The 14,104-nt window shown below is 50.5% G+C and overlaps 1 protein-coding gene across 1 annotated transcript in view; it reads left to right on the forward strand.

The window, feature by feature from the left end:
* The first annotated feature begins 776 nt into the window (after positions 1 to 776).
* ELOVL4 (ELOVL fatty acid elongase 4) overlaps positions 777 to 14,104 on the forward strand; it is a 61,562-nt gene continuing 48,234 nt past the window's right edge. The window contains exon 1 of the mRNA XM_068165194.1: positions 777 to 1,090. Within this exon, the coding sequence (XP_068021295.1) occupies positions 991 to 1,090 (100 nt within the window). The 5' untranslated portion in view covers positions 777 to 990. The remainder of the gene's footprint in view (positions 1,091 to 14,104) is intronic.

Raw genomic sequence — 14,104 nt, forward strand, 5'->3', positions numbered from 1 at the left:
TTGAGGAGGCTGAGCAAGTTGTCGGTCAGGGAAATGGCACCAAATCAATGCCAGCGAGGCAGGGAGACAGTGAGATCCCACTGCAGCTGCTGGTTTTATCAGTGCTGGGAGGGGATGGGCTTCTATCAGAGGCTGAACAGCCAGCACCCTGCGTAAGAGAACAGCCCGATGTGAAGTGACCACTGCTCACGTCGCTGCCTTGGCCTCTCCATCAAGGGGAAGCGAGAGGGAAAGGAGAGAAGAAGAAAAATCCGAACTGCCTAAAAAAAAGAAGGGGAAAAAAAAAAAGAAAAAAAAAGAAGGAAAAGGAAAAGAAAAAAAAAAGGGGGGGGGGGGGGGAAGGGAAAAAAAAAAGAAGAAAAAAAAAAGAGGCAAAGAAATAAAAGTCGAGCGAAATACTTGTTCCCCCCACACCTACCTGAAACTACAAGGCAAATCAAGACATAAGCATCCCTTTTCCACCCCGCACACCCTCGGGGGGCGGAGGAGAAGGGGTCCCTGAAGGCTGGCCATGGGCTGCCTGCACCTGTTCCCTCCGCAGTCCCCTCCGCCGGCAGCGGCAGGGCTGCAGCCGTGCGCCTGCGCGGCCGGGGCCAGGCCTCCGCGCACCCCGCGGGCAGCCGCCGGCGGCCACCGAGCGGGCGCCCACGTGACACCAGCGGAGCGCACCGCACCGCACCGCGGACGGTGCTGCGGAGCCGCGGCCGCCGCGCCGGTTCCCGCTACCCAGCCCCCCTTCCCCCGCTGCTTCTGCCCTCCTCGCTCCATCTCCGCCCGCCTCCGCCTCCTCGCCCTCCTCCTTGCCCGCGGGGTACGGGAGCCGGTGACGGGAGCGAGGCGGAGTCTGGAGGGAAGATACCGAGAGATAGAGATTTAAATCACATCCCCGGCTGTAGAAGGGCAGCAGCAGCAGCAGCCCCGGCGCAGAGGCAGGGACGCGAGCGCCGAGATAAGGTCTTGCCGGCTCCGCCGCTGCTGCTGCTGCTCACCATGGGTGCCGCCGCCGCCGAGCCCCCCCGCGCCATGGGCCTGGTGTCCAGCGTGGTGAACGATACCCTCGAGTTCTACCGCTGGACCTGGAGCATCCGAGGTAAGGCGCCGCGGCGGCCCCGCCATCGCCGCTCGCCCGCTGTCACCGCGGCGGGTCCAAGATGGCTCCGTCTCCCGGGAGACGCCGCCGCGCTCCGCCGGGGGCTGGGGTGGCCGCCGGGCCCGGGCCTGCCACCGCGTCTCGGCGATGGGTGAGGGGCAAGACCCCTCCGCAGCCGCCTCTGCTCCTCGTCCTTCTGGGAGTTGCGTGGGTGCGCTGGTTGTTTATCTGTCCTAATCCCGTGTAACGGCCCGGGGTGCCCGGGGCATCCCTCCGGGGGAAGGTGAGGGTGTCCCCCGGGCGCCGGAGCTAGCAAGAGCCGCTTCCCGGAGCCGTCGTTCCTCCGTTTCCTGCACACACCGCAGCGTGCTTTGGGGGGTGGTCACACGTACGGGAATCTGCTGCCGGAGGTAAGCGGAGGCTGCCGGTAAATCGGTGCCGGAGCTCAGGCCAGCCTTTGGCTTCTGCGGCAGGTGGGAGCCCTGTGTGACAGCATTGCGTGGAGTTCGGCAGGATCAGTGAGGGGACGTTGTTCCTGCCAGTGCCGAAGCTCCTCATCTCCTGTTAAGCGCGTTTGGCTCAGTTTTCCGTTTCCAGTATGCCGCCCTCGTTTTTATCCATTTTTTTTTGAGCATGGGCATCCCATGGCTGCAATTGTGGAAGATGCTGAAGGAAGAGAAAATATCTGGAACTATGGAGAAATGCGGGGCGGGGGTGGGGGGGGATAGTTAAAAAAAAATCAAGCAGCTTTCAGTGTTGGAGCAGCAGCAGCAGATGGGATGGGAACTTGCTCCAATGACCTCTGGAAGCGTTGCTGAGCGTGAATGCCTCGCTCTGGTTGATCAAACCAAGAGGAGCGGGGCGGGGGGCAGAAGAGTCGCGGCTTTCCTAGTTGCTGTTGTGACTAGCCTTGGGCAGCCGGCAAGCAAATCGCTTCTCTGGATCTTCTTTAGTTGTTTATCTTCCCCTCCCACCCCGAGTTGTCCATGCAGTGATGAGGTCTAGGTTGGATTTACGTGGGTTTTTTTAAACCTCCAAACAAATGGAGCCCCCAAAAAATACCCCCACCAAACCCCCCAAAGAAGTCTGGAGTGAATGCAGCTGGGGATCTATTTTGTGGCAGTGTAAGTGAGAACTGTGAGGCCTTCATTACAGCCGGCAAGCTCACACTGCATCAGCAGTCTTCTCTTTTCCGCCCCCCTCCCTTCTGCCATCTGCCAGATAATAAATTAATCTTATGGTGTAGATGGAGAGAGTTCACTTTTTGGGGGTGTCCCCTTCCCTCCCCCTCCCCCCCTTCACTATTTGCTATCCTCAGGTTTTTCTGCCGTATTTCATTAAGCCTGCATGGATGTTGTTTTCTTCTGTGTTTAAAACCTGCCAGGATATAAGACCCAATAAAAACTGCTTGCAGCAGCATTGCATTGTAATCTGCCAGTGTTTGCTCTCTGTCTCTGGTAGCATACAATTGTTCCTGAACTGCCAGGTGATGCATGAAGGGAGATGCTGGTCCAGTAGCCTTTACAGAGGGATATAAAGACAGATGTGGGGACAAAGGTGATGGTCCTCATGGATTGCTTGATTTCGTTTGGAAAAACGACATCTGAAGTTCTGATTGTATTTCCTGAACCTCAAGCATGTTATTTGAGTCTGCGTATGGACCATGTCTGTTGGAAACAAAAGTTCACAGGATCAGAGGATGCTGGAGGGGACCCGAAGAGATCATCGAGTCCAACCCCCCTGCCAGAGCAGGACCATAGAATCCAGCACAGGTCACACAGGAACACATCCAGATGGGCCTTGAAAGCCTCCAGAGAAGGAGACTCCACAACCTCTCTGGGCAGCCTGTTCCAGAGCTCTGTGACCCTCACAGGAAAGAAGTTCCCCCTTGTGCTGAGGTGGAACCTCCTGTGCTGCAGCTTCCATCCATTGCTCCTTGTCCTATCCCCGGGAGCAAGTGAGCAGAGCCTGTCCCCTCCCTCCTGACCCCCAGCCCTCAGATATTGATAAACATTTATTAAATGCCTTCTAAGGCTTCTCTTTTCCAGACTAAAAAGCCCCAGGTCCCTCAGCCTCTCCTCATAAGGCAAGAGTTAAGAGTGGGGGGAACCCCAGAGGGATGAAAAAGATGTGAGGAGTGTGAAGTTAAGTAGCATAAATTAATGCTAGGTGTAGAGCAAGCTTTACTTCTGGTTTTGAGGAGAGTTCAGCAGTAGTAGGATGATGCTGTGATGGCATTTAAAATATGCTGAAGTCATTCAGACTTTTGCATTAGTGAGTTGGTGAATTTTTGCTCTAAGTTCAGCAGTGTTGCTGTTCACAGGCTCACAGGATGTCAGGGGTTGGAAAGGACCCAAAGAGATCATTGTATTCAACCCCCCTGACAGAGCAGGACCGTACAATCCAGCACAGGTCACAGAGGACCACATCCAGATGGGCCTTGAAAATCTCCAGAGGAGGAGACTCCACAACCTCTCTGGGCAGCCTGTTCCAGTGCTCTGTGACCCTTACAGTGAAGAAGTTCCCCCTTGTGTTGAGGTTCACACAGGAGTCCACTGTCATGAAAAGTAATTGGTTGCTTTTTGCCTAAGAGGTGGAGAGTTTCTTGTTCAGGTTGTGGGTTTCAGCAGATCCCTGTAAGGATAGCTTTGGGTAGAGCCAAAGTCACACCAGAAGTATGTTACTGTGTTTGTTTATTCCCAGCATCATGTAAAACAAGGTCCACCTGCGGGATTTTAGAGTTGGGAATGGATATATGAAATACATAATATCATACAATCTAGTTACAAGGTAGCTCGGGGTAAGGAAGTATCAAGTGCAAGGGGATGCTGCATTGCTCTTTCATGAGGCTCTGTCCAGCCTGATCTAGTGTGGGGTGTCCCTGCCCATGGCAGGGGGGTTGGAACTAGATGATCCGTGTGGTCCCTTCCAACCCTGAATGAAACTATGAAGTCATACCTACTGCAGCACAGCAAGTCCCACCTCAATGTGAGGAGGACCTTCTTCGCTGCCCAGGGAGGTTGTGGAGTCTCCTTTCAAGACCTGTCTGGATGTGTTCCTGTGTGACCTGAGCTAGATTGTATGGTCCTGCTCTGGCAGGGGGGTTGGACTTGATGATCTCTTTGGGTCCCTTCCAACCCCTGACATCCTGTGAGCCTGTGAACAGCAGTGGTGTTAACCAGAAAACCAGTGTTTGCTTTTTTCTCTGTGTGCCTAAATGCATACTCCCTTGTGACTGAAATGTGGATGTGCTTATAACTTTTGTTAGCCTGTGAGGGTGACAGAACACTGAGACAGGCTGCCCAGGGAGGTTGTGGAGTCTCCTTGTCTGGAGTCTTTCAAGCCCCATCTGGCTGTGTTCCTGTGTGACCTGTGTTGGATTCTACAGCCCAGCTCTGGCAGTGGGGTTGGACTCGATGATCTGCGGAAGTCCCTTCCAACCCCTAGCATCTTAATGGCCTAAGTTCCACTTAAATAGCTACTCAGTTTGCTGCTTTTTTGTGTGTGTGTTTCTTCACTCAGAAAAAAAACCCACCCCAAACCCCAAGCAGCCACTTGTCTCCTTTTGCCATCTCTTGAGTGAAGGGATGTTAAACCCGCGACTTCAGCGCCGGCCCGTGACTCCGGGCCATCCGCCCTTGTCTCGAGAGAGCTGTGGCAGTGAGGTTGCACAAGAGAAAACACAAATTATGGTATGCCAGGCCGTTGCCTAATGTTCCAATATCATTAAATAAATAAAATAATAATAATAATAATAATAATAATGATGATAAAAAACAAAAAGCAAGAAAGACACCAACCCTGTACCACGCAGCAAAGTTGCTCAACCGACGATGCCACGCAATAGCGTTGCACAATGAATCGGGCTGGAACACTGCTACATAGCACAATTACACAATGAAATGTGAAGAAACTGGATTCCCACTACTACTCCTACACACAAACTTCTCATTCATGTAAACCCAAATGTACATTTTTTTTCCTCCCCACCTTCCCAGTTCTCGCTTCCATTTTTGCTTCGCTGTGGTTTGGTTTTTATTGGACATCCGAGTCTGTCTTTAGCCCTGTTCTCAGTCCTCAGCAGGATTGTCCTGCTGGCAGGTGTTTGCTAATGAGTCTCGTGTAGAACCGTGCCAGAACATCCCACAGAGTCTTTTTCCTGCTGTATTTTTGTGCTGTGAAGATTGTGGCCGTTTTTTCCTGCTCTAGTGGGAGATGTCCCTGCCCATGGCAGGGGGGTTGGAACTCGATGGTCCTTGAGGTCCCTTCCAACCCTGCCAGTTCTGTGGTCCTTCCTAGCTACTCCACCAAGTATGATCTCTGTAATCAACCTTATAGTATTGAACTGCTTCTAGGACTGCAAAAACCTCTTCAAAAGGTAGAGATCTAGTGTGAGGTGTCCCTGGCCATGGCAGCAGGGTTGGAACTCGAGGATCCTTGAGGTCCCTTCCAACCCTGACAATTCTGTGATTCTGTGAACCTTCAAAAGGTAGAGATCTAGTGTGAGGGGTCCCTGGCCATGGCAGGGGGGTTGGAACTCGATGATCCTTGAGGTGCCTTCCAACCCTGACAGTTCTGTGAACCTTCCTAGCTACTCCACCAAGTATGATCTCTGTAATCAACCTTCTAATATTGAACTGCTTCTATGACTGCAAAAGCCTCTTCAAAAGGTAGAACTCTTATGTGAGGTGTCCCTGGCTGTGGCAGGGGGGTTGGAACTCGATGATCCTTGAGGTCCCTTCCAACCCTGACAATTCTGTGATTCTGTGAACCTTCAAAAGGTAGAGATCTAGTGTGAGGGGTCCCTGGCCATGGCAGGGGGGTTGGAACTCGATGATCCTTGAGGTCCCTTCCAACCCTGACAGTTCTGTGGTCCTTCCTAGCTACTCCACCAAGTATGATCTCTGTAATCAACCTTCTAATACTGAACTGCTTCTATGACTGCAAAAACCTCTTCAAAAGGTAGAGCTCTTGTGTGAGGTGTCCCTGGCTGTGGCAGGGGGGTTGGAACTGGATGATCCTTGAGGTCCCTTCCAACCCTGCCAGTTCTGTGGTCCTTCCTAGCTACTCCTCCAAGTATGATCTCTGCAATCAACCTTCTAATACTGAACTGCTCCTATGATTGCAAACACCTCTTCAAAAAGTAGAGATCTTGTGTGAGGTGTCCCTGGCTGTGGCAGAGGGGTTGGAATTGAATCATCCTTGAGGTCCCTTCTAACCCTAACACTTCTGTGGTTCCTCCCTTGCTTTATATTGTCTGGAAACACAGCCAACCTTTCCTGAGACCAAAAAGAACCCCAAAAGACTTAAGTATAGGATGAGCCTAACTGGGCTGTTGTTTGGGTTTTGTTAATGATGTCATATTTTCATTTTCCTAGCATTCAGTGTGCTATTGATGGGGTGCTTGGTGCCATGGGTTAGTTGATTAGGTGGTGCTGGATGATAGGTTGGACACGATGATCTTGAAGGTCTCTTCCAACCTGGTCTGGTCTATTCTATTCTATTCTATTGTATTCTATTCTATTCTATTCCATTCCATTCCATTCCATTCCATTCCATTCCATTCCATTCCATTCCATTCCACCCCAAGCTAGGTTGTGGGTTTCTTTTGCTGTTGGTGTTTGGAAATAATAACCATATTCTGTGGCTTTTTCTTGTATATCATATCAGATGCATGTTCAGACTTAGCTTGATGGTTTTGTTGGTTAATTTGTTGGAAAACTGCTTTTTTTCCCATTTTTAAAGCAGTTTCCTCTCCTTTCTTTTTTAAATTTTCCTTTATTTTTTAAAATGTTCTTTCCCTTTCCCTTTTTCTTTCCCTTTTCCTTTCCCTTTCCATTCTCTTTCCCTTTCCACTCTCTTTCCCTTTCCACTCTCTTTCCCTTTCCACTCTCTTTCCTTTTCCATTCCCTTTCCCTTTTCCATTCCCTTTTCCTTTTCCTTTTCCTTTCCCTTTCCCTTTTTCTTTTTCTTTTCCTTTCCCTTTTTCTGTTCCTTCCCTTCCCCTTCACCTTTTTCTCTTCTCTTCTTTCCCTTCCCCTTTTTCTCTTCTCTTCTTTCCTTTCCCTTTTTTGTTCTCTTCTTTCCCTTCCCCTTTTTCTCTTCTCTTCTTTCCCTTCCCCTTTTTCTCTTCTCTTCTTTCCCTTCCCCTTTTTCTCTTCTCTTCTTTCCCTTCCCCTTTTTCTCTTCTCTTCTTTCCCTTCCCCTTTTTCTCTTCTCTTCTTTCCCTTCCCCTTTTTCTCTTCTCTTCTTTCCCTTCCCCTTTTTCTCTTCCCTTCTTTCCCTTCCCCTTTTTCTCTTCTTTCCCTTTCCTTTCTTCTTTGTTTGTTTTTAATTTTCCTTCCCTGACTCTCCTTTCAGACCTCTCTCATGAAAGCCTAAAATCTATATTCATGTAAAAAGGCTGAAGGAGACCATTTAGGAAGCCTTAAACATGAAGGAGGTAGAAAGCATAAAAAAAATCATGGTCTCAGCAGTCATCAGGAGATGAAAAGAAAAGGTGGTCAATGGAACAGTTACTATCAGCAATGATGATCTAGGAATTCCATGCCATTATTTCTGTAAGGGCATGGAGCTGGTTCTGTGTAATAGGTAGGGCAGGGTTTCCTTCTTTCAGCTCAGGTAGCTGGTTGGGGTTAGATCTGTCAAGAGGGATTAAGGGTATGATTAGATGACTGAGCAAGTGACTTAAAGGGAGGTTCCAGGCTGAGTCCAGAGGAACTATTAAGATAAATAACTTGGGACACAATCCAGGAGAGAAGAATGTGGAAATCTCAAAACATGGGTGAAGAGACCTTTGGCAGCTGGGGAGGGGGAAGAGGAGATTTGTGGCTTGAAAAGCTTGCAAGGGAGATTTGTGATTTGTTTTGGAAGGGCTAGTTAATTTGGATGTCTTGAGCTAAAGAACAGAAAAGGCTTTGCTGACTGTGGGTGAGAATGATTTTCTTGGAGCTTGAAGTCAAAAGTGCTATCCCAGGCCACGTGGGACTGCTTGGGAACAGCAACTATTTACAGCTGTTGCAGTTAATAAGATTACAGACTTTTTCCATCAGGAGGAAAGGAGAGGGGAAAAAGATGCAAACTTTCACTTTAGTGGTAGGATAGGCTTCTGGGCAGCATCTTGTTCACAAGCAGTGTCAGTAGTACCTTGGGTCAATGTGATCAATACGATCAACAATCATTTGGGTCAGAGGTATGAGGCAATGAGGATGGGAAACACAGGGAACTTGGTGCTGCTTGCATGCAAAGGGAACCAGTAGAGCAGCTTCCATGGGAACTCAAACCTTTGGCGGGAGGATCTTGGGATCAAGTCAAGAATGCTCAAGAATAGGGTAGAATAGGGTAGAATAGAATAGAATAGAGTAGAGTATAATAGAATAGAGCAGGTTGAAGCTCAGGTTCAGTTTCATTTTCAGTCCAGGGAAGAGAACTGGAATGAAATATTTTTCTCCATTCATTTCCACATAAAGAAACCAAGCATGGCCAAAAAGTCCTGAATGCTTTTGCTTGAGGAAAGTCCCTTGGGGTGGTTAGCAGAACAGTCTGAGTGCAAGCAGAGTGTTGTTGTCTTTGAGGATTTGTGCCAAAGCTGGAGGCAAGTAGATTCCTGATGGAAGTTCTTCAGAGGGGGATGATGGGGAGAGACAATGAAGTGTAAGATGAAGGTTCCTGAAGCTTGTCTAACAGACACTGCTGTTCACAGGCTCACAGGATGTCAGGGGGTTGGAAGGGACCCAAAGACATCATTGGGTCCAACCCTCCTGCCAGAGCAGGACCATACAATCTAGCTCAGGTCACACAGGAACACATCCAGATGGGCCTTGAAAGTCTCCAGAGGAGGAGACTCCACAACCTCTCTGGGTAGCCTGTTCCAGTGCTCTGTGACCCTTACAGGAAAGAAGTTCCCCCTTGTGTTGAGGTGGAACCTCCTGTGCTGCAGCTTCCATCCATTGCTCCTTGTCCTGTCCCAGGGAGCAAGTGAGCAGAGCCTGTCCCCTCCCTCCTGACCCCCAGCCCTCAGATATTTATAAGCATTTATTAAATCCCCTCTAAGTCTTCTCTTCTCCAGACTAAAAAGCCCCAGGTCCCTCAGCCTCTCCTCACAGGGCAGTGCTCCAACCCCTTCAGCATCCTCATAGCCCTTCACTGGACCATCTCCAGCAGATCCCTGGCCCTCTTAAACTGAATGCAGTACTCAAGGTGAGGTCTCAGCAGGGCAGAGTAGAGTGGGAGGAGAACCTCCCTCCATCTGCTGGACACACTCTTCTTAATGCACCCTGGGATCCCCTTGGCCTTCTTGGCCACCAGAGCACATTGCTGTCTCATGGATGACTTGTTATCCACCAGCACTCCCAGGTCCCTCTCCATGGGGCTGCTCTCCAGCAGATCACCTCCCTTAGGATGTGTTCCTGAGCTTTCAGAGGGCTGGCTGAGCATCACAGTTGGTGACTGGACATCACAGTTGGTGACTGGACACCACACTTGTCTGGCAGATACGATTTTATTCTCCAGGGAACAGTTCTTCCAGTCTGTGTCTGGGTAAAACACAAGGGCTGGCCAGGGGGAATAACAACAGGAAGCCAGCACAACTGAGTTTGGCTGTCTTGTGACAGAAACACAAAGGAAAACCTGTGGCAGAAGCAACACTTGGAGAAACCGATGACAAAAGTAAAGAGTGGTAAAGGCTAGGTTATGCAAATCTGCTGCCAGCCAAAGTGAACAATAGGAGTATCCCAGATGACTTGAAGCATTTCATTAAGCACCACATTTAACTGCCTGTCAGTGGAGGGAGGGACTTTTATTAGTGAAGAAGAAAACAGCTCTTGGTATTAAAGACAATTTGCTGGGTGTTTGAGGGAAATTCCACCCACATTTCATTACCAGATGTAATCAGGTTGCAGAACTCAAAAGAGAGAGAAGCAGAACAAAACAGATACCAGGCACCTTTGGAAATGGAAATCCAGAACAGGATAGTACTGAAATCATAGAATCACAGAATTGTCAGGGTTGGAAGGGTCCTCAAGGGATCATCCAGTTCCAACCCCCCTGCCATGGGCAGGGACAAACTAAGTGATACAAACTAATGGACAAAGACTCACACTACAGCAGGTTGCTCACAGCCACATCCAGTCTGGCCTTCAACACCATAAACTTTATTTAGAATAAACCAAACCAGGTTGGAAGAGACCTTCAAGATCATCACATACAACCCATCAACCAATCCAACCCACCTAAACAACTAACCCATGGCACCAAGCACCCCATCAAGTCTCCTCCTGAACACCTCCAGTGATGGTGACTCCACCACCTCCCCAGGCAGCCCATTCCAATGGGCAATCACTCTCTCTGTATAGAACTTCTTCCTAACATCCAACATAAACCTTCCCTGGCACAGCCTGAGACTGTGTCCTCTTGTTCTGGTGCTGGCTGCCTGGGAGAAGAGACCAACCTCTGCCTGTCTACAACCTCCCTTCAGGTAGTTGTAGGGAGTGATAAGGTCACCCCTGAGTCTCCTCTTCTCCAGGCTAAGCAACCCCAGCTCCCTCAGCCTCTCCTCACAGGGCTGTGTTCCAAACCCCTCACCAACTTTGTTGCCCTTCTCTGGACACCTTCCAGCAAGTCAACCTCCTTCCTAAACTGAGGGGCCCAGAACTGGACCTCCAGGGATGAGGCTTCCACCACCTCCCTGGGCAGCCTGTGCCAGTGTTTTACCACCAAGCTTCAAGAACTTGATCCTGAGGGAGTCACTTGAAGCAAAGCTAATGCTGTGAATGGGAAGCTGACTTCTGAAGAGGAAGACTTCCCTTTCCTAAAGTAAAGGAGGAGGAGTTGCAGGTGAGCCACTGCAACTCTCAGCTCCAGTAAAGAGAAGAAATCTTTCAAAGAGCACCATCAGCACTGGTTAGGCCATACCTTGAGTCCTGTGTCCACTTCTGGGCCCCTCAGTTTAGGAAAGATGTTGAGATGCTGGAAGGTGTCCAGAGAAGGGCAACAAAGCTGGGGAGGGGTCTGGAGCACAGCCCTGTGAGGAGAGGCTGAGGGAGCTGGGGTTGCTTAGCCTGGAGAAGAGGAGGCTCAGGGGTGACCTCATTGCCCTCTACAACTACCTGAAAGGTGGTTGTAGCCAGGAAGGGGTTGGTCTCTTCTCCCAGGCAGCCAGCACCAGAACAAGAGGACACAGTCTCAGGCTGTGGCAGGGGAGGTTTAGGCTGGATGTGAGGAAGAAATTCTTCCCAGCAAGCGAGATTGGCCATTGGAATGTGCTGTCCAGGGAGGTGGAACCCTGGAAGTGTTTAAGAAGAGCCTGGATGAGGCACTTGGTGCCATGGTCTAGTTGATCAGATGGTGTTGGGTGACAGGTTGGACTCAATGATCTCTGAGTGCTTTTCCAACCTGGTTAACTCTGTATTCTGTATCAAACTTCTGCTTAAACACTCCTCAGCAGGCTGCAGGACCAAAACTAAATGTTTGGACAAATCATCCAAGAACATAACTGGCCTGCTGAAAATTCCCTTGCAAGCTCTGTAGCTAGCATATGTTAACCCTTGTAGGAAAGAAGATCTCTGTTAAAGCAGATGCGATGGAAGGCGTTTGGGAAAGGGCTTTGTGCAGCTGGCTGCGTGGGCTCAGTACCTACTGCAGGGGGCCAGGTGCCTGGATGTTTAACACTGCAGCACATCCTAAATTACTCCTGTGGAGCTGTGGGTAGATCATGTTTCCCCAGCTGAGGCTGCATGCCATTAGTGAGGGGCAAATCAGCACGTGGTCCTGGAGCCACAGACTGAATGAAAGAGTGAAGGATTCTTGAGCAGCTGAGGTATCAGTGGCATGCAGCAGATGGAATCATCTTTGGGACTACTCTGGGTATCACAGTACATTGGAGGTTGGAAGGGAGCTCCAGAGATCATCCATTCCAACCCCCCTGCCAGAGCAGCATCACCCAGGGTAGTCTGCACAGGAATGCATCCAGGTGGGGCTGGAAAGTCTCCAGAGAAGGAGACTCCACAACCTCTCTGGGCAGCCTCTTCCAGGGTTGTGTCACCTGCACTGTGAAGAAGTTTCTCCTCACGTTGAGCTGAAACCTTCTGTGTTCAAGCTTGTACCTGTTGCTCCTTGTCTTATTCCTATGCACCACCCAAAAGAGCTTGGCCCCCTCCACTTGACACCCACCCCTCAGCTATTGATAGGCATTGATCAGATCCCTCTCAGCCTTCTCTTCTCCAGACTATGTTAATTGGTGGAGCATAGTGGAAAGCTGGGTGCGGGAAAACCTCATGGAGTTCAATAAGGACCAGTGCAGGGTCCTGTGTCTGGGAAGGAATAACAGCAGGCACCAGGGCAGGTTAGGAGCTGCCCTGCTGGAGAGCAGCTCCATGGAGAAAGACCTTGGAGTGCTGGTGGACAGCAACCTCTGCATGGGACAGCAATGTGCCCTTGTGGCCAGCAGAGCCAATGGCATCCTGGGGTGCAGCAAGAAAAGTGTGGCCAGCAGGGCTAGGGAGGTTCTTCTCCCCCTCTGCTCTGCCCTGCTGAGACCACAGCTGCAGTCCTGTGTCCAGTTTGGGGCTCCTCATTTGAAGAGAGACAGAGACCTGCTGGAGAGAGTCCAAGAGAGAGCCAGGAGGATGCTTAGGGGACTTGAGCATCTCCCCTGGGAAGAGAGACTGAGAGCCCTGGGGCTGTTTAGTCTGGAGAAGAGAAGGCTGAGAGAGATCTGATCAATGTCTATCAATAGCTGAGGGGTGGGGGTCAAGTGGAGGGGGGCAAGCTCTTTTGGGTGGTGCACAGGAATAAGACAAGGAACAATGGAGACAAACCTGAACACAGAAGGTTTCAGCTCAACATGAGGAGAAACTTCTTTGTAGTGAGGATGACAGAGCCCTGGAGCAGGCTGCCCAGAGAGGTTGTGGAGTCTCCTTCTCTGGAGACTTTCCAGCCCCAGCTGGGTGCATCCCTGTGCAGACTGCCCTGGGTGCTGCTGCTCTGGCAGGGGGGTTGGACCTGATGATCTCTGGAGGTGCCTTCCAACCTCTGTGATTCAGAGTGACAGTGGTTTAACTGCTGTTCATAGGTAGCTGTGTCTAATTGGGGAAACTTGATTAGAAGTCAGCTGTGGTAGTTGTTCTGTGTCTATGCAGTGCTCAGGGTGCAGAGGCATCTGTCAGGGCTACAGTCACAGCTATGGAAGACCAGAAGAAGTTGTATCCAAGGCACCTACACCTTACTGTCCTGTGCAACCAGGAAATACTGTCAAAGGCTGCATAAGGACAATTAGTAGAGGAAGGTGTAGGAAGCATGGGATGTAGTTCCTTTTAAGGTGTTGTACATCAGGAGCCATGAGGCAAGAATCCACTTTGTCCTCTGCTAATCCAGACAGGTTATTGGAGTCAGTCACTGCTGTGAGTAATATACTGTTAGGTGGCAGGGCTTTGCTTTCTCAGGCTATGCATAGTATCATAGTATCATAGTATCATTCAGGGTTGGAAGGGACCACAAGGATCATCTAGTTCCAACCCCCCTGCCATGGGCAGGGACACCCCACACTACATCAGCCTGGCCACAGCCTCAGCCAGCCTGGGCTTAAACACCTCCAGGGACAGGGCCCCAACCACCTCCCTGCACAACCCATTCCAGGGCTTCACCACTCTCATGGGGAAGAACTTCCTCCTCCCCTCCAGCCTGAATCTCCCCACCTCCAGCTTCATTCCATTCCCCCTAGTCCTATCACTGCCTGAGATCCTGAGCAGTCCCTCCCCAGCCTTCCTGTAGCCCCCTTCAGATACTGGAAGGCCACAATGAGGTCACCTGGGAGCCTTCTCTTCTCCAGACTGAACAGCCCCAACTCCTTCAGTCTGTCCTCACAGCAGAGCAGCTCCAGCCCTCTGCTCATCCTCGTGGTCCCGCTCTGGACACCTTCCAGCACCTCCAGATCCCTCTTGTAATAGGGGCTCCAGAACTGGAGGCAGTACTCCAGGTGGGGTCTCACCAGAGCTGAGCAGAGGGGGAGAATCACCT

The sequence above is a fragment of the Melanerpes formicivorus genome, unplaced genomic scaffold, assembly GCF_026170545.1.
Source record: "Melanerpes formicivorus ecotype bairdi unplaced genomic scaffold, bMelFor1.0.p_v2 SCAF_85, whole genome shotgun sequence".
NCBI classification, from domain to species: domain Eukaryota; kingdom Metazoa; phylum Chordata; class Aves; order Piciformes; family Picidae; genus Melanerpes; species Melanerpes formicivorus.